Below are 21,107 nucleotides of genomic sequence, written 5' to 3'. Positions count from 1 at the left end.
TTCCATGGCAAGAAACAAACATTAATTAAAAACCACACCGAGAACTAACAAATTAGAACTATAGCAAACACAGGGTGCTATTAGAACTTGTCAGAGGATCTAAGGATGGGACAGTTATGTGGAGTAGTTTGAAGGCGAAGCTACAGCATTCTTAATATCATCCTATTACCCCATCTGTCTGGCAGTATCTTAATGATAGCAAAAATTGCACTATGCCAGGAATCAGGAGATCTGGGGTATGGTTCTGCCTCTAACCCTAATGCAAATGACCCTGGGTAAGTCATATGATCTCTCTGGACCTATATTCCTCATCAAAAATCTTTCTAAAGTGCCTCACAAATTGAAGTCAAATTCCCTGCCATCAAGTGTATTCCAACTCACGGCAATCCTATGTTCAGAGTAGAACTGCCCTTGTGGGTTCCCAAGGCTCTAAGTCTCTGCAGTAGCAGATAGCCTCAGCCTTCTCTTGAGGAGTGGCTAGTAGGTTTGAACTGCTGACCTTGAGGTAAGCAGCCCATGGCATAACCCTTGATGGCTCCAGGGTGCCTTCACAAACTAAAAGGCTCCAAAAATTGAACTGTAAAAGAAACCTGCTTGAGGTGCTTCCTATGTGTATTTGACCACAATCTCTTTTTAATCACTTAGAACACACTTTGGGAAAAACAAAACTAGTTGATATCTACTAATGTTCTAAGATTAACATTCTTGTGAAAGATTGTCATGCCCCCTTAACTTATCAAAGGGAGAAAGATGAGGTTTTCCCGTAAAGAATTACAGTAAAAAAAGAAAAAAAGTGTTACAGTCTTGGAAACTCACAGGGGCAGGTTTATCCTGTCCTACAGGGTTGCTATGAAGTGGCGTCCACTCAATGGCAATACGTTTGGTTTGGCTTTGCCATGTCAACACCCCCTCCCCCAGCAGTTACATAATCTCCTGTCAACTTGAGCAAAGGGGTGGAGTCTAGTCTGTCAATCAGGTCATAGCCAATGATGACTGTGTGGGACTGACCTTCTCCTGAGGATTCTGGGAACTCCTGTCTTTCCCCCTGGAGGTGGGACATACTCCCTATAGACTACACATTCCTGTTGTGTATGGAGCTGTAAGTCATATGGAGCTATGCTGATAGAACCAGAGCCTTGGAGCTGGAGGAGCCACATGGAGACCCATGCTAGTGCTGAGATGCTTCCACCGCCACACCACTGGATCCACGAGATTTTCCACCCACTGGCCTATAATTTTCCTGCATTAGGGGTCATTGCATGTGTTGCTGGGCTAATATTGGATTTATGGACTTGATCTAGACTGGGCTGGGATGTTTTCTTAATATACAATTACTCTTTGATATAAAACTCTGTCTTACCTATCTATGAGTGTCTCTGGATTTGTTTCTCTAGTCTACCCACCTCCACCATCCCCCACAAACATGCACATAACCCTTTAACTGCTGTTACAAATAATTGGAAATCCTGGTGGTACAAGAGTTGAAGCCCTTGGCTGCAAACTGAAAAGCTGGGGGCTGAGCCAATAGGGTACTCTGCAGGAGAAAGATGTAGCAATTAGCTTCTGCTTCTGTACAGATGGCAGCCTTGGATACCCTCCACAGGACTGTTGTGAGCCAGAATCAACTCAGCTGAGTCGGCTTCATGCTTCGTTTTCATTCTACATCTTTCAGAGAGAGCAAGCATCCAACGAAGCTTATCTATAGATGCGCAAAAAACGACACGCTGCTAATAAGAGAAAGGTGGTGATTTTGAAATGACTCTTCATGAATACATGGGAAAAGCAATACCCACCTCAGGGGTGAAGGTGAAGTTCTGGGATGCCCGCTGTAAGATCTCCACAGCTTCCGTGTAAGATATACTGGAGGAAAACAGGGCGAGAGAAGCGTGGAGAGCCACCACCCTTATGGCTGTTCCCCTCCCCTTCCATTTCCCTTTCTTTGCTGTGAGAAGTTTCTCCAGGTACCACTTAGGGACACTGATTACATTCCTGGGGCAGGGGAGCCATTTCACCCTCCTGGTTGGAGCTACAGTGAACCCTCATTTATCGCGGTTAATCGGTTCTAGACCCTACCGTGATAAATGAAATTCCGCGAAGTAGGATTCCTTATTTGTAAATCAAATATTTTCGTAGTTAGAGCATAGAGGACATGAAAAAACACCCTTTAGTCACCATTACACTCGTATTACCCAATTTATTAAACGAAAAAGGGAAAATGCAGTAAAACATTTTGGACGTTACAATTATCATTTATTATCTTATGAAGTACAACGGATGGAGCGAACGGAAGACTCATTCAAGTCGAAATGGCGTGCAACCTCCACGATTTTCTTGCCATCTTTGATCATATCCAAAAGTTTTACCTTTTCCTGAATGGTGAGCATCTTCCTCTGGCGCTTATTTTATTGTCAGAAGGCTTAGAAGAAGCAGCTCGTTTAGGAGCCATCATAGGGCTTAGATAACATTTCTTAAAAATCGCAAACAATTACAGTACACTGTACAAAAGCAAAAATGCATCTGATACGTAGCTCCGATACGTAGCGATGCAGACAGAAGCATGTACAGTATGAGCCAATCAGTGGCAGTAATGACAGAGCATGCGCTGTTACGCAAAAATCGCGATAGGGTGAAGCCGCCGCGGAAGTCGAAGTGGCGAGGGTTCACTGTATCCCTCCCTCATTAACATAACTCACGGCCCCTTAAAGATTCCCATCTAATCTCCCTCACATTGCTGCTGTCAATCTAATCCCATACAGACAGTGCTCAAGGCAAACCATTTTTTTAAAACGTTAACCTAGCAATTGTTCAATTTTTAACAAGAATTCAAAGGCTATTTTGGTTTAAGGATTGAAGCTTGTCTCAGGGCAATATGTAAAGGATTCGTAAAGTTCATGGAAAATGAAACGAAAAGATAATGGAAAATTTCCACCAAATTTCTAACGTCCTCTTATGGTACTAGGGCTTCAACCAGCCTTCATAGCTCCAAGAAGTCTTTAACGAAGTACAACACTGAGTGACTGGGTTCGCCCTCTGACTCCATGGCTTACTAGTAATTGCAAGTCACAGTATCTTACACTGCTTGTTATATATAAATATTAAAAATGAAACTAATGCATTTGTAAAATAAGGAGATTCACCTAATCTTTGTCCATGGTTCTTTTTATGTTACTGTTCCCTTCTATCAAGTACTTTATATAATCTCTCCATTACATAGTTATGCGCTGTTTAACATCCCACCAAATATGTCTACACCCCAGCACACTTGGGTTTAGAAAGGAAAGCGGCTCTCCATTGGCTTATTATTCTTCCGTTGTCATGTTAAAGACCTCACACCCAGACTCCTGCAGCATTGGACAGTGGGTGGGGTACAGGTAAGGGCATGGCTCTGGAGGTGGGCTCATGGGCTCGCTCTGACTGGCAGGCAGGTGGCAGTGGCAAGGGCTGCAGGGCCAGTTGTTCCTGCTGCTCAGGTAGATGTAACAATGGGCAGGGCGGGCAGACTCCAATCCCTGCCTGCTCAAGTCCACTTGCTCTGCTCCTGCTGCCCATTCCTCCAGCCCAGCAGCAGCAGGAGCAATGGCGATAACCAGAAGCGGAGCCCATGGACTTCAATATGGACTTGATCTAGACTGGCTCACTGTCGGAATCACAAAATGTCCTGTTTCAAAAACTGTGCTCTGAATGTTAAGCACACATACCTGTACTCAGAAATGTAAAAGCCGCTCAAAAGCACTTTATATCATGGATATGTTGCTGTTCTCACCATTCCAGAAAAAGGCTCTCATGCCCAAACAACTTTATTCTCAGTCTTCTGTACCCCTCCCTAAGTTAGAGGTCGCGCATTCAAATGCAAATTATAGTCCAGATACTAGATAAGTTAATGAACTTCATTAACTCTATTGACTGTTTTTTACATAGAGAGGCACTGTTTCCACAGTGCTTTGCAGAAAGGAGGTGAAGACTCTCTAAGTCACCAGCTAGTGCCCACTTAGGCAGGCTCTGTTCCTGCGACTCCATCTAAAATCAGCTGTGATGTAACTTGAACACCGATCTTTACGAAGTTGTCATTATTATTGCCATTATTTATCTTTGGGGGTTAGCGTGAAGCTGCTAACATGGGTAAATTAGTAAACTATATGCTGCAGTTCATGTCACAAACAATAAGATGTACAAAAACAAAACAGCACAGTCTGTTGTAAGTGCAATTTGGCTCAGTACTAAGTGCATTTGGTTCACAAGAACATGCACATTTCCTCAGTCAGGAATAATCTGTCACATGATGTAACATCAAACTGATTTCATGTTTCAGATTTGTCATTGCTTAATGAAGAAAATGGATTATTCTGATGCTACTGGAGTAAAGCTACTAAGCTAAAGAGGACATTATTATCATTCTTTGCCTTAAAATCACATAGATAGATAGATAGATAGATAGATAGATAGATAGATAGATAGATAAATGAAGGCAAAATTTTAAAACCATAATACTCTAAAGCAATGATTCTCAAACTGTGGGTCGGCAACTCCCTTGCGGGTCGAACGACCCTTTCACAGGGTTGCCTGATTCATAACAGTAGCAAAATTACAGTTATGAAGTAGCAACTAAAATAATTTTATGGCTTGGGGGTCACCACAACATGAGGAACTGTATTAAAGGGTTGTGGCATTAGGAAGGTTGAGAACCACTGCTCTATAGGAAATATAAAATAACTGAATTGTTTGGTAAGGGCTAAATTAGATTACTTTCACCAGTCTTTTAAATAGCGTGCTTCACATCAAGCAATTATAATAAATACTCAAAACACACTGAAATTCATGATTTTAGAAGAATACAAATCATGTGGTGCCTCTTTATGGATTAAGTAATTAATAGTGGATGGAGTCTCCACAAAAATCAACAGTTTGCGCTACCTACTAAGTTGGCACTGGATAATATTGCTAGATGCCTATGACAGATATAATCCATCTGGATTGTAACTGTGAACAGTGTTAAATTCGTGAATGTTGAATTGTCTATATATTTCCAATAAAATACATTTAACAGAATTTTAAAATATTTCAATTATTATTTCAAAGTACTTTATAATAGGTAGATTTTCAAATTATGTGGTTTGATACATTGATTAAAAGAATATTAACCTATCACTGGATCCTTTCAACAATGTAAGATAGGCCAGGTATTATATTACCTTCCAGATGATGCAATTAAAGTTCAGAAAGGTCAAAGATGACTATTAATCAGGTCCATAGTTGTAAATATGTAAATATTTGTGCATATATGTTATCTTTTTCTCTAGATTTAAAATCCTATAAAAGAACAAATCCCTGTATCTTTTCATTACAGAATCCTCAATGACTAGCACAATTTACAGTAAGTTGTCAATAAATATTTGTTGAGGAAACAAAAAAAAGGATAGTTATTAAGTTATGGGGATCCAAGTCTAATGCACTCAGTGTCTAAACTAAATAGTGACAATAGTGATCCTCAGGGAGAGGACCCAATTACAACGTAAAATCCTTTCATTATAAAATAAGGTATGTGTGATGCTTAAAACATAGGCATGTAGGTTTTTTAAGAAAAGGTTAAAAATCCAATTGAGGATATATTATCAAATTTTGCTAGTGAAGCATTAAAAAAAGAGCGAGAGAGAGAAATTAAGCAGCAGACAGTCTTTGGGCATATTTTAAAAGTTTGTTTTTCAGACCAATCAACTTTTGATTACTAATGTTAAGATTAGCTTAAATTGTAGTTATACAGGTAATAATTACTATGTTCATATGTCTTGCTTTATTTATAAAGCATGATATTAATTATGAACCAGGTAAAAGAGCCACAAAAAGAATAAAAAACACTGACCTTGTTTCACAACTGGGGTGGTATGGTAAGCCGTTATATAAACAAATCATTGCCACAGTATGACAAACACAATGATAAAGTATAAAGTTAAGGGAAACCATACTTACATTAAAAAGTTGTTTTTCAGCATATGTTCTAATCTATCCTTTGTGAGAAAAGAAAAGAACATGTAGCTAATGTTATTGTATTCATTATATATAATCAACCAACTTAAAGAGCAGAAGGATTCTGCTTTATCCACAAAACTAATTACCTTTTGTCCAGGAGCAATGAACTTGTGACAGAGTTCCACATCTTCTGGACAATTTGAGAGAACCATCGTTGTGGTAGTCTTGAAAAGCCTCTCCATAACCTATAGAGAAAGACAGAATCGCCTGCCAAGTTAGGCTCCGTGTTAGTCACAAACCCACTGCCCTTTACAAGATTCTGACGCACAGCTCCTAGTAAGACACAGTAGACCTCTTCCTGAAGGTTCTGAGTCTTAAGGGGGGAGAGAGCCTCATCTTTCTCCGTTAGAGTGGCCGATGGGTTTGAACTTCCCATCTTGCAGGTAGTTGCCCAATACCAAACGCACTATGCCAACTGTAATTCATTAGGGCCTCCTAATTAATGAAGTTTCTAGATTTAGTAAAATATGCACCTCACCTTCTGCGAGTAGGTGGGAGAAAAGGAAAGGAAAGTGTCTGAATCTTACAGTTTCAATCCAGGTTACAGTGTGGTGCCAAATGAAGAGCTGACACGGACCGGTGCCTCTCCAAATCCCATTATCCTCACTGGTAGGATCATAAGAAAAGTGCCTACGGGATTGTTGTGAGGATTAAATGAGACGATCCACATATAAGACTTAGCTTAGTATGCAGTTCGGAGAAGCACACAACACACATTAGTTGTAAAAGGTAAAATAAATTTTTTTTTTTTTTGGTAAAAGAATTTTGAGTAGTGGTTTAGTTACATAAACATTTAAAATGTAGTAAGCAGGTAGGTTTTGAATAAAGTTTCCCTTTTTTGCAAAGCAAACTATATAATTAAATAAGTAATGATCCATATCCATAACTATACTATATCTCTATATTGTTTTCCTTGCTTAAGCAAAAATAATAGAGATAGGTATATAAAACATGTCCATGTATACAAATACATTCTATCAGGAATGTGCATGGTAGCCTCATGGGGAAAAAGTGTGACTGAAATAGAAAACATTCCTAATATATGAGAGGGCTGCAAAAAATTTTGTAGAAAAATGGAATAGAAAGATTATGGAAAATTTTCACGAACTTTTGAAGTCCTTTCATGTTTTTAATCAGAATTAAAAGTTCTGACTTGAAATCTGTGAAATCATATACACCAATGCCAAGCCCCATGCCATCAAGTCAGTCCTAACTTACAGCAAACCCGAAAGACAAGAGTACAACTGGCTCCCATAGGGTTTTCGGGGCTGCTAATCATGACCAAATCCGACTACCAGAGCTTTCTCCCTGGGAGAGGCTGGCAGTTCAAACTGCCAACCTTTGGGTTTGCGGCCAAGCACTTGAACCACTGCACCACCAGGTATCCTTTGAGACCATCATCTACTCAACCAAACCCACTGCCATCAAGTTGATTCTGATTCACTGCTGCTCTATGTAGAGTTCCTGAGGCTGTAAATCGTTACCAGTGCAGACATCTCATCTTTCTCTTGCAAAGCAAGTGGTGGGTTTGGGCCACCAACCTTGTGGCTACTAGCCCAACATTTACCTGACAGTGCCATCAGGAAGTTACTATAAATGCCACACTCATAGAGCTACATCTATGTATGAAGTACAAGTTTTTTCCTCTGCTTTCTCTGGTATACCCAATCAAAGCTGGAAACAGTAGGGACAGAACTGTGTACTGATGTCATTGAATATGATTAGATATGGGACAGTACTTAAATATCAAGTGAAAACCAGATGTTTTATAATGCCTCTGTCTTCATTAGTGGAATTCAGTATAGATATTTGGCAACATTATGTTGAAATTCCGGTTTGTTCTCTTCTCCCCCAGCAGTTCTATGTTCTAGTCAATCAGCATATATAGTAATTAATCCTAAATTGGCATTTGTGGTGAGTATCTAAAAGGAAACATGGGTTCTCTGCTCCAGCAATGAATTAGTCTTGGAAACCCTATATAAAGTCCCTATGTGTCAGGACAAGGGATTGCACTGCTGATGTCAGATGGACATTGGCTGAAAACAGGGAATACCAGAAGGATATTTACCTGTGTTTTAACTGATGGTGTAAAGGCATTTGACATGGATCATAACAATCTATGGATAGTCTTGAGAAGAATGGGAATTCCAGAACACTTTGTTGTGCCCATGTGGAACTTGTACCTCGGTCAAGAGGCAGTTGTGTGAACAGAACAAGGGAATACCGTACGGCTTAAAATTAAGTGGTATCCTCTCACCTTATTTACCCAATCTGTAGGCTGAACAAACAACCAGAGAATCTGGATTATATAAAGAAGAATGTGGCATCAGGATTGGAGAAAGGCTTATTAGCAACCTGTAATATGCAGATGAGTCAACCTTGCTTGCTGAAAATGAGGACTTAAGGTATTTGCTGATGCAGATCAAGGATTGCAGCCTTCATTATGGATTACAACTCCATGTAAGGAAGACCAAAATTCTCACAACTGGACCAACAGGTAGAATCATGATAAGCAGGGAGAAGACTGAAGCTGTAAGGGCTATCTCTATCTTGTTGGGATTCACAATCAACGCTCACCTAAGCAGCAGTCAAAAGATGAAACGGCACATTGTGCCCCTGTAAATCTGCTGCATAAGGCCTCTTTAAGGAACTGATTTGCAAAGGTATTACTTTGAAGACAAGTGTGTGCCTGACCCAAGCCATGGTATTTCTTTTAATTGTGTCATGTGCATGTGAAAGTTAGCACTGAATATGGAAGACTTAAGAAGAATGAATGTTTTTGAACTATGATGCTGGCAAAGAATATTGAAAGTGCCATGGAGTGGCAAAGAACAAACAAATCTGTCTTGGCAGAAGTACAACAGAATGCGCCTAAGAGGCAAGGGTGGCAAGAGTTTGTCTCACCTACTTCGGACATGCTCTCAGGAGACACCGAGAAGGCAACCCACTTGGTAGAGGAGAAGGTCGTGTAAAAGGAAGGCCCTCAGCAAACAGGACTGACACAGTGGCTACAGCCGCAGGCTCTAAAGCTAACCCAAGAACAACTGTGAAGATGGCACGGCCCTGGGTAGTGTTTGCTCTGGTGCCCACAGGGTCGCCAGGACTCGGAGCCAACTTGATGGCACCGGACAGCAATAACATGAGCTGGAATCGACTGGAGGGTTTGGTCTTTAGTTGCAAAGAACTGACAGTATAAAAAAGTTATGACAAGCAATTTGCATAAAATTTGGACAATAATGAAGGGAATGAACAGATTTACAGCAGAAATGTCTTAGGACCTGATATTATATGGAGGGGAGAAATGCTTTAATCTAAACTTGACTGAAGGTATTCAAGTTGTAAAGGTAAACTATTAAAACACCAGAAACACCATGCGTCAATTCCAAACGAGAGGAGAATGAAAGACAATGTGCAGAGTTAAAGGTGAGGGACCCAGGAGTAACATGAAGATAAGGGAAGAACAAAAAGGAGGCTGAAGTTCCTTTTCCTTAGTGAGATACCGAAATCACTACGTAACTGAAAGGTTTATGAAGGGTCATGTCCCCCAGTCACTACACACAAGAGAGGTAGGGTGCACTGGAGGACCACGCCTGCACGCAGAAGGGCACAATCCACCTCTACAGAAGGACGGCTTTGGCCTCTGGGGTGGGGTGGTTCAATCGGAGTCTTTCATGGGCAGTACATTCCCATATGAAGATGAAAATCATTGGCTTCCCCAACCTTGACATTCCGATTATGACCTATAAACATACTGGGAGAAACAAACGTAACTAAAGGCTTAACTTATCTTTCAGATGTTTTAAGAAGTGATCAACTTCAGTGGATGGATGTATGGATTGGGATAAGAATTGTACGAGCCCCCAATAAAATGATTTTTTAAAAAAGTGATAAAGTTAAACTTTAAAAAAAGGGAAGCAATTGCATAATAGCACTCAAACAGTTAATACTTAATTACTTATGACACATGGGAAAATATCCCTTGCTATTAATGTTCTGGTTTAACATTTAAGACACTAATCATCACAGTAAGTTCGACTGAATATAATGGTAACACTGAAAAAGAAAAGGAAGATAAATAGATTACTTTTTTGGGGTGGTGGGTTGGAAGTGAACATTTTTCCTTCCACTTTTAGGGGGGAAATTTATATTCTAATTAATTAAATCATTCACCAGGGTATGCATTGAAGTAACTCTCAATGGAATTTTAAGTAAATAAGAACTCAAATAGCAAAACCCTTGACAACAAAACTAGAATATTCTTGCTTATCGGATGATAAGCACCTATTTATTATTAGCTTAATGGAGGTTAGTATCAAGTTCTTGTCATTCAAACCTTTTAACACGAGAGAAAACCATTCAGGTTAGGTGACAATTTTAAACTGCTGCTGGATAAGAATTAACTGGAGTTAGATGAGTACTGGGCAGGAATCATACTGCAATACAGATCAGCTAAATGTTTTCAATGAGTATTATTTAGTTGTATTGCCTGACAAACATCAACATTACAACATAGTCTTGTGAAATAATCAACTTTGGGCACCAAACGACATACTAATTGTGCTGGCCTATCTCCACTCAAACCCTACTTTACAAACCCCTAACAGAGATACAAAGTCTAGCAAGTCATAGAGTACACACAATCTATGTGACATTTCTGTAACAGAAAGTCTGAAATCAGGGGTCCCAAATTGGTCAGATACTTTCTGGGTATCTAGACAATGAACTGCCTCAGCCGAGAACTTCTTTCTTCCCCCTAAACTGAGAACTTTTGAGAATGAAAAGAGAAAATAGTTAATACAAAAGCCAGTTTTTATTTTATTATTATTTTCTTCTAGCTAGCCAAGATGAAGCAAGTGACCAGAACCCCTCTCTAACTGATTACAAGTGGAGAGGACACAGAACCAACCACCCACGGACTTGGAAGTGGTCCAACCTGAATGATTACCTGTAATGTAATGGGTAATATGAGAGTGAGTCTACTTATTTTATGGCATTTGTATTTTAAGTGGAATTAGGTATACTGAGTGAAGGAGGAAGAAATAAGGTCAGCAGTTGGAACCCACCAGCCGTTCTGTGGGAGAAAGGCGAGGCCATCCCCTCCCATTTCAGTCCACAGCCTGGGAAACCCTGTGACTCGTGGCAGTGGGACGGGATCAATCCTCTTGACCAGTCTATGAAGGGGGAGCTATTATGTTCATGCTATAGATGAGGAAATTGATCTTCAGAGTAATTAAGTTCCCAGCCTAAGTCTACAGAGCAAGTAACAGATTCAAATTCAAATTCAATTCTAACCAATGCTAGAATTTACGCGTTCTCTCTGGATTAAGCCTGGCTTCCTCTCCAAACCACATTTCAGATTGCTGTTGGAAAGATCCTTCTAAAATATGAGAGAGCTTCAAAAAGTTCGTGGAAAAATTCCGTGATCTTCTAATTCATTTTTGTCCAGAAACTTTTTGAAGCCCCCTCGTTAAGTCTGACCATGACTTTTCCAAAACTAGGGCTGTCCTTTACCCTGGATAAAGTTCAAAGCACGGCACTCAAGTACAAGGCTCTTCATGACTTTACTTCTAACTGCTTCTCCACCTTTGTTGCGGTTTCCCAAAAAGGAGGTCTGACAAGTCCTGTGGATGCTCTGTAACAGGGCTTAAAGATGTTTTATTCATTTGCCTAGCAAATAAGAATACAAAGAGCTATGACTTATTGACCCTGCTATATGGCAGACCCCTAATAAACCAAACACATTGTCATTGAGTCGATGACAACTGATAGTGTCACTAAAGACAGGGTAGAACTGCCCGTGGGGTTCCGAGATGAGTGGTTTAGAACTGTTGACCTAATGGTTAGTAGCCCAACATGTAACCACTATACCACTGTGGCTCTAGTGACCTGCTAACAGGTGTATACATTCATCTACTCATCCTGATAGCGTTCTAGACTCAGTCCTATTATTCCGATTGTATAGTTGAGAAGTCAGGTAACTCAAGAGCAAAGCTCATGGTGGAACTCATATGAGGATTTCAATTGGCCTGACTTTTATACATTGATCATTCCACTTATGGTGTAGTAAATACTTATGAAGTTATTCTACATCTTCCTTCATTGTGTGTACCTGTAATCCACGTGTCTCTGAGGAAAAACTGTATACAGAAGCATTTTAATGCTGCAGATGCTGGTATTTAAAATGATTTTTAAAACCTGAGTACCTACCTGAATGATCTCTTGCAGGCTCTCAACGAAAGACATTTCTGCTTCTACCATATAAAACTCTGCCAGGTGTCTCCGGCTCTGAGAATTCTCAGCTCGGAACGTTGGGCCAAAGGTAAACACTTGAGTAAAAGCTCTGTGATTCAAGAGTAGGAGCATTAAAATAGGATTCACATGATGCATTTTAAGTACTTAAAATATTCAGTGAGCTCTAGTGGGGAAAAAACAAACTGACTCTGAGCCTCTGTCTTGCCCACAAAACCACAGACATATATTTCTCTAATGGGTGCCAAGAATAGTTTCATTAAAAAGTTACATTTATAGAACCCATTTTATCCCGAAGGAATCTGCAAATGACTTACAAACCCTAAGACTTACTAAATCTAGAGCTATAACCACTGCTGGGTGCACCCCACAGCAGCTGGCTTAAACAGCACGGGACTACACTACATAGCCATCAAGGACAAAGTGAAGGAAAAACACCAAGGTCCCAAGAGCCAACAAAGAATCTCGATGGCAAGGGCTAACGCTAGAGCTTCCCGTGGATCCACTGACCCCGCCTCGCTGACTCAAGACCATTCAATTCACAGAGACTCTGTGGCACCGAGGAGAGCTGGCCCTTTGGCTTTTCAAGACCACATCTTTCCAAGGAAGCCCCATCGTTTCCCATGTCACGCAGATAGTGTGCTAATTTGGTTTCTGAATACATGAAAAAAGAAAATCAGGTGTGCATGGTGATTCACCTTGTCCAACATCTGCCCAACTCCTTCAGTCACGGGCAATGACTCCCGACATTTGTTGGCTAGGTGAGGAGGAGAAGCAGGAGAGGAGGGGCAAAGGGAAAGAGTTTTGAGCGCCTGTTTTTGCTTTATTCTCTAGTTTTCAAGATGGACAACAGCTTAACCTACTAAATGGGAAGAAAAATATTATTTTAAACGCAGGAAGGCAGACCTTACACCTTTGGCCTGTGACACTCTCCGTCTCTCTTGTACTGAAACAGGGAGCCCTGGTGGTGCAGTGGCAACACACTGGGCTGCCAAGTCTAAGGTCAGGAGTTCAAAACCATCACCTGCTCCACGGGAGAACGTGGGGGCTTTCTACTCCTGTAGAGTTACAGTCTCAGAAACTCATAGGGGCAGTTCTACCCTGTCCTATTGGATCGCTGTGAGTTGGCATGGGCTTGAAGGTAGTGTGTTTAGGGTCTTTGGCTATTGAAACAGGATAGCAATTAGATTAGATGAAGCATGAATAATGGGATACGGCTATTACTCGGGAATGGGTAGACCGAAACAAGAAGCTCAGGCTCCTTGGCTCTGATGCCGAGTACATTTTGTCTCTTATCAGCCAAATAACAAAAAGATCATAGAACAGAGTTTAGAAAATCAATCTTTCTTGTACAAATGCTACTCACTTTGTTTAGGCTTTTAAAAAATAGCTTTTCTGGAAAATTAACAGTAAAATAACTATGGTGGAAACCAAGAGATTTCCTTTTCTTTTAAAAGGTCATTGTGCTTAAGACTCACGTTAAAAGCTCAGGAATTCATGTTTTGCCACCTTTTTGAGACCACGATCTATTACCCTCTGAGAACCTTAGTTTTGAATGGAAAAATAAGCAGTATAAACTCAAAAACATTACTAGACTTGTCTACTAGAATACTCCTACAGAGAAGGAATCTGCAAAGGAGATAGTGGATGGTATAATATATGGAACATAATAATAATTTATAAGGGTCCACAATGATGGGAGGTGAGGGAGGGAGGGGGAAAAAAGAGGAGCTGATACTATCGGCTCAAGAATAAAGAAAATGTTTTGAAAATGATGATGGCAACATATGTACAAATGTGTTTCATACAATTGATGTATGGAATGTAACAGCCCCCAATAAAATGATTCATTAAAAACAAACTCTTGCCTTCTTTACTCCCCAAGACAAGCAAAAATATAATGAATGATCTGCTTTCCTTTTTAAATTTTCCCAAATCAGTTAATTTCACTATCTACCTAATCACCCAAGACTGACTTCCCTTCCCCACCCTGGATTTCTCAGGCCACAAAATCCCACTGTTACTTTTGGAAAACGCCCTCAAATTTCAGTAGTTAGCAGTTCTCTGTCTCCATTGCTACTGCCTTAGGGCAAACCCAAGTTCGTGCAGTGATTCCAGCCTTCTCGCCCCCCCCCCCTCCCCCAGCCTAGGGCCCCAGACTCACAGGGCTCCTACAGGACAGAGTAGAACTGGTCCTGTGGGTTTTCAAGGCTGAAAGTCCTCTCCTGTGGAGCAGCAGGTGGGTTCGCACTGCTGTGGTAAGCAAGTGACCCACTAGATTTTTTTTTTTTAATTTGGATCCAAGTGCAGTGCTCTTTCAAACTCAGATCTGATCATGACAGCCCAAATTTCAAATTCAATAGTGATCCCCCCCCATGCCCCAAAGGGGGGTGGGGCTGTGGGGAATCAGATTTCTAAGCTGGTGACGTCCTCTCTCAGTCTTGTTTTTATCCACACTGCACATATTCTCAGGGGTGGGGAATATCTGGCCCAGGTTGAAGCTCTAAGAAATCCTCGTTACCACCTAACAACACACGCTTTACCAAAGTCCCAGCCATCATCACACCACGGGTGAGGAGTTAATGAAATATTTGACTAACTAGAATAGTCTACTTTTTACGTTGATCATTTTGTGTGGGCCCTGAAAGAAGCTATAAACATCCACATAGCTCTTAGCAGGAAAAGGTTCCCACCCCTGTTCTACAGTGTGCCTCTGTTGGTCTTTGCCCAGGTTGTTCTCTGGTCTTGAAGGTCCATGCCCGGCTCCTCACTCTCCTAATGATATTCTTTTCAATCTTTCAAGACACTTTCTCTTTGAAACATTACTAGCTAATGTAGTATTCACCCCTGCATACTGCTGGAACACACTGTTCATATAGTTAGTATGTAGCATGCTTCACTTTGAAATGTAACTATGTAAACAGTTTATTAATTTTGTTATATTTGAGAATAACCACAACAAAACATGTGCTGCATACCTGGAGGGTCAGGGGAAGGTGGGAGGAGAAAGGGGTAACTGATCACAATGATCTACATATAACCTGTCAGGGTTAACCAGCCCCTAACACATCATCACAGGTCCGGTAGGTGCAACTGTACAGCGATAATAAGTAAAGATTATAGTAAAGTCACAGAGAACATGAGAGATAGAGAGAATGAAATAATGGAGTCAGACACTTCTCAAGGTAGCTTGCTCACCTCAGCCTCACTTGGTCCATGTGGAGAGAGAGACCAGAGGGCAGGAGAGAGCGGGAGGGGAAGGAGGACAAGGGGAAAGGGAACAGGGGGGAGAGGAAGTGGGAGCCAAGGAGAGGCCAAGGGGGATCTTTATTGCTAACCAAAGCTTATATATCTTTGGGGAGGCATACAAGCCCACTAATTGCAGGTAAAGACATACGTCACAGGAAGGGGTTGCACTACAGGTTATACAGCAATGAGAGGGGGACAATCTAGGGATATACACGCAATAAGAAGAGGAGGGATTGGGGGGTATACATATGACAAGAAGGGCGGATCCTAGATTCAGGATGGCAGCCTAACTTTGGATGTCACTGAGCAGGTTTGACCTGTTCTCTGGCGCACTATAGAAACCATTATCAGTAGGGTGTAAACCCCACTTACAGGGACCAGACTAATGGTCTCAAGACTTTAGGGAGCAGTAGCCCATTGTCCTTAACAGCAGGGAGTAGGCCCTACCTATGGTGGGCCCAGACAGTTAGTTGTCTGGCAACTGACTGCCTTCAGGGAGGATTTCTCTAAGCATCTGACCTACCACCACATGCTGGCAAATAGCCTCTAATGATTGGCCTATCTTTGGGGGAGGAGACAAAGCTGGGGAAAAGTCTCTTTATAATCCCACAATAACCCCCTCCTAGGGACAGACAACAGAAAAGTGGGTGAAGGGAGACATTGGTCAGTGTAAGGTTTGACAAAATAATAATTTATAAATTATCAAAGGTTCAGGAGGGGGAGGAAAAAAATGAGGAGCAGATACCACAGAGCTCAAGTAGAAAGAAAATATTTTGAGAATGATAATGGCAACAAATGTGTTTGACACCATGGATGTAAGCATGGATAGTGATAAGAGCTGTATGCGTCCCCAGTGAAATGATTTTAAATGTACTACTTCAGCACGTACACTGTAGTCACACTGATACACTCCTTTGAGTTATCCCATCATGCTCACTCCTTTTCTGAGTTGTACCTGCTATAATTGCACACTCTCAAGACCCCTAGGTTCCAGTTTCTCTTCTCACTGTATTTACATTCTCTTATAAAAGCACACTGATCACAGCAGACCATTTCTTAGTAGTTAAGCTGAACTACTGCTTGGTTTGTAGGAAGACTTCAGGGATAATTTTGGTTTAAGGTTTAACAATTATCTCAGGGAAATAGTTTTAGGGGCTAATCTAGTCTCTAGACTCTAAGAGAATTTAAAATTCTGTTAGGCACTCCTCCACCTTCTTTTGATCAGGATTCTGCCATGGAACCTTTATTCGAAATACTCAGCAATGAGAGCTGGCCACCACCCGGTCCTTTGGGACTCACGGCAGGGGAGAGAGACATTTGCTCATGGAGGCGATTAGCCCCACAGTCCACATTTTTTCCCTCCCAGCTATCCCTCCTCTGTTGTTCCCAGTGAATTAAAAACCACTTGTTGGGCCTTGGATGTCTACTTGGAAGCTTTGAAGAACCCAGGCACAACTCTCAATGAATTAGGAGGTGGAAGAGAAACACTAGCCAATTAATTAGGATGGTCCATGAAATCATGGTCTTAAATTTCCAAACCTAAGGCACAAATCCCATGAGATGCTTGGCTCTACATAAACAACCATAAGCATTCACTCTTTATTTGGTCACTGTTGTCAATATATCGATCACACAACTTTTGCCAATTCAATTTTTCACAGGAATACAGCAATTGACAGCAATTACAATAATCGGCAGGGCAGCCCTACTCCTGATCAACATGTTTTTTCCATCACTATTTAATGATGTATTTAGAAATCTTTCTCATGAAGGACCTTTCCAAGGCAGGCATCCTGTTTTATTCATGTTTACATAGCCAGCGCCTAAAACAGGTGCTCATGATGACTGACTGAGTGCTAATGGTAATGACAGGCTTCCTCAAGTGCAAGCTGGAAAATGCATAACATCCTTACCAACAGTAGTGTGACCAATAAAATACGGACAATTACTCAGATATATTTTATGGAGGCTGTTGCTACAGTACCTAAGGCATGTTGAACAAATCGAGGTCTAGCCCCTACAAGGAACTAGAAAATGTCAAAACTCTGGGTTTCCAATCTACAACAAGGCAGCTTCCTGGTAGGTTGGCAATGCGTGTAACTCAATATAAAAGTGCAATTCTGTCTGCTACTACATCTTAAGAAACTGGATATTCAGTAGCAAGGAAATGTATTTTAACATTATCAAAGGATATTTGCAGTTGTTTCTTCTCATTTTGAGTTATGCACTACCAGTAAACGAAGGTCCTGAAAGATGTGCTCAATCCACGACATTAGGGTCAACTCTTACCTGATTATTTTGTGTCCTTTCCAACCTGAGTCCCTCATCCCCTGGCACTGTATACGACAATGTTTTCAGTGGCTGATCCCACAAAAGTGGACAGCCTATTTCTTCTTCCCAGTTTGGTCCCTGTCTGAAAGCTCTGCCGACACTTATACACCAGTGACCCTACTATTACCTGAAATACCTGTGGCATAGCTTCCAGCGTCCCAGCAACACCCAAGTCACCACAGAGTGAAAACATAATCACTTTCCTGGTCAAATGTAATTTAGGGTAGGTTTTTTGGTATATTTTCCTTCTTTATGGAATAGTTTATTTGTATGTGTTATAATCATAGCACTCTGAGGTATATTACTTTTAGAAAAATAAGAAGTATAAGTGCTTGTCAATATTTTGTAACTTTTAACAAATCATTGTATCTTTGTGGTCTTCAGAATTTTCAACAAAATGGCACCGGCTAAGAGGCAGCGGCTTAGTGTTGAACTCTAGTATCTTGCATAATTTTCAGTTGTTTCTGTGGTTCATGGGAAATGTTTTCCGTTTTAACTTATGCTAATGTCCTTTCTTTTTTATGGCTTTCCACAGACATGAAGGCCATCTGCAGCAAGGCTGAGACCAACCACACTTTAAATAAGCTCTGAGAACAAGACCATTTCTAAAATAAGATTCAGAACCAGGTGAAAGGCCAGCCCTGCTGTGAGAAGGAGGGGCAGCTAAGGCAAACACTCAGCTGAAAACCAGTCTCGTGCCAAGAAGTGGGGAGAGGAAAGCTATATAAGGACTGTCCATGTGCCTGGAGTCGATGTGTAGGGTCATAAAAGTACATTCAAATACACATTCACCAAGACAGCTACAAAAAATGGCCTTGGAGAAAACACAGCGTAAAATGATAAAAAGAAAGGTTCTCGGAAGGTCATGTTTTTCCTGGTGCCGAGTTTTATGAAGCCGGCAGCTGGCAAGGGTTACTGTAAAATGGTTCCTGGCTGCTTGGCCATTAATTCTCTGGCCTTGAAAGCTGAGGTCGAAGCTCAATCTTTTGTAAGAAGAGAGGGATTATTGGTCTTTGGCAGCATTAGAACTCATTATTAGCATAAAACTGACCCACAACTTCTCCTAAGGCCCCTCCCAGCTCAGCAGCTATATCGTTGCTCCACCCACTATCACCAGTTCAGGAAAAGTTCTCTGAAATCATGTGAACCCAGAGATAGTCTTAAGCTGATTTTAAAACACTTTCCCACCTGGTTTTCCCATGACCCAGAAAATGATTTACTATTGCTATGCATCCATCGGGTTGTTGACAGCCGTCTTTGTCACTCATTGGTTTTCCCTGCCTAGCCCTGGGGAAGGTGTCACACTGTGCTATGAACGGAAAGACCGGAGGATCCAGTCTCCCCAGCTGTGTGCAGGGGGAGGAAGAACAGCCATCTATCCCATGAAGATGACCCGCAATCCAACTCTGCCACATGGGCTGTGCGTCGGAGCGGGTTTCTGGCACCTCCTTGTTAGCATTGCTCTCTTCCTCCACTTTGCAATACGCTGGCAGAAGTGTACTGCTGCCAAAATGCAGCCCGCACCACTCTAACAATCTGTGTCACGATACCTTCAGGTAGGAATAGTTTAAATTCTTCATTATTATGACCAAACATTTCTGAAGAAGTCAGATATGCCTAGCGTGCCTTTAATCACTGATTTGGAGCAGTCTCTGAGGTCCCAGTTTGTGAATCTGTTCCAGTGCCCACCGTGCATATTCTGTTTTCCAGCAGCCACGATTCTGCCTGGCTAGGGATCTCTCTGTTAGCTGCTGCTTCAGAGCTCTGTTTTGTTTGCAGGCACAGATATGTTTCCATTTCTGCTAATTTTCCATTATAAGCACGTAACACTCAAAACTAGGTTTTTCTAGGCTTGTGAATCATTTCTGGGCAAACTATGAGGCAACTTATCTAAACTTGAGGACCATTCCCCAAAGATCCAGGATCCCTGGGGAGGAACATTCAAGACAGATAAATGATAAAATAGCAAATACTAACATTCATCACAGCAAACACACATTATGGCTAAAGCAGGCAAGCACATAAATTTTTTAGGTAATTCTTTGTGCAGCAGTCCCTACAGTATTGTGTGCCTAAAGTTCCAGTTTTGTGAACTGAACCACATACCATACTGTCCCCTAGAGCAGAACAATTTACCCAGTTGAAAAAAATTAAGTAAAAGTTACTACCGTCTCTTAAATGAGTAATTTGGTTGGCTTGGGTTTTGTACATTCTCTGCTTTGTAAAGATTTCTGTGATCCATGTCTGTTTAGCTGTCTCCTGCACCCTTTTCAAGTGGCAAAACACAAGTTGTATAGTTTCGGTGTCTGGTGTATCATGGGAGATAAAGTGGGGTTGACATAGAGAAGAATAAGGAGAATGTGAACAGTAGCAAATATATGTGACTAGGCTTATTTGCTACCAATTTTTACTCGTGAGAGAGCAACACAACCGTGGCTGAGTTTCCTCATTGGTCATTTCTTCTGGAGAAGCAAAGATGAAGTGTCAAGCACCCACGTTATGAAACTTGTTTGACAATGTGCTCCACACAGCTAGTGTAGCATTTCTAATGGTAGTTCTTTAAATCCTTGGAAAAAAAAAGTACTGGTGAAGGCAGACATTTGTGGTTGTTGCTTCGATTCATCACTTCAGGATGAACATACGTACTGGGTGCTCAGGTGAGCTCCAGCTTATATCCCCATCCTAGAATCATTATCAGGACTCCCTTTCACTCAAAAAAGTAGCCCCTTTAGACAGCCTAGCTGTATAGTGGGAGAAAGGTGGATGTGAGGGCTGATGTCATGAGGGCTGAACTCAACTTGGCTAGACTAAATGATTCTCAGTGGTTTGGCAGATACTGGACTGACCGCTTTTCCATAAGGTCATAGGACGCAATCAACCTCCACCTTGTGATCGGCTGTGAGTAGCCAATCAGTTGAAAAGGCAAATCAGCTGAAAGCCATAAGCTCTCTTAGTGTGGTCTATATCCAACTACAGATACTCTTGCTTTCTCTCTTCATCTTGCTTCTGTCTTGCCATCCTTGGACCTCGGGTGCTCAGGATGTGTGTCTGCAGCCTGCTGTTCGACCTATACATTGTAGGATTCTTTGGCTACTACAGCCCATGAGCTTGCTGTCTAATTGGCCAACCTTGGGTTTGTCAGCCCATGCAAACAGGAGTCAGGTTCAGCCTTCAGCGTGATTCAGGGATTTGAGATTTGTCAACTGGACCTTTTCCCTGGAAAAAAAAAAAGAAAACACACACACACACACACA

The 21,107-nt window shown here is 41.4% G+C and overlaps 1 protein-coding gene across 1 annotated transcript in view; it reads right to left on the bottom strand.

Moving 5' to 3' along the window:
* Window positions 1–21,107, bottom strand: part of NARS2 (asparaginyl-tRNA synthetase 2, mitochondrial) — a 111,424-nt gene that overhangs the window by 29,459 nt on the left and 60,858 nt on the right. Inside the window, exons 7-10 of the mRNA XM_030886447.2 lie at window positions 12,232–12,364; window positions 6,111–6,209; window positions 5,965–6,002; window positions 1,789–1,860 (exon numbers count right to left, since the gene is read on the bottom strand). Coding sequence (XP_030742307.1) covers window positions 1,789–1,860; window positions 5,965–6,002; window positions 6,111–6,209; window positions 12,232–12,364 — 342 coding nt within the window. The remainder of the gene's footprint in view (window positions 1–1,788; window positions 1,861–5,964; window positions 6,003–6,110; window positions 6,210–12,231; window positions 12,365–21,107) is intronic.

This window comes from Echinops telfairi, unplaced genomic scaffold (genome assembly GCF_000313985.2).
Source record: "Echinops telfairi isolate 266 unplaced genomic scaffold, ASM31398v2 ScPeMD7_1713;HRSCAF=2227, whole genome shotgun sequence".
Lineage (NCBI taxonomy): Eukaryota > Metazoa > Chordata > Mammalia > Afrosoricida > Tenrecidae > Echinops > Echinops telfairi.
This window is presented reverse-complemented; position numbering and strand designations above follow the sequence as displayed.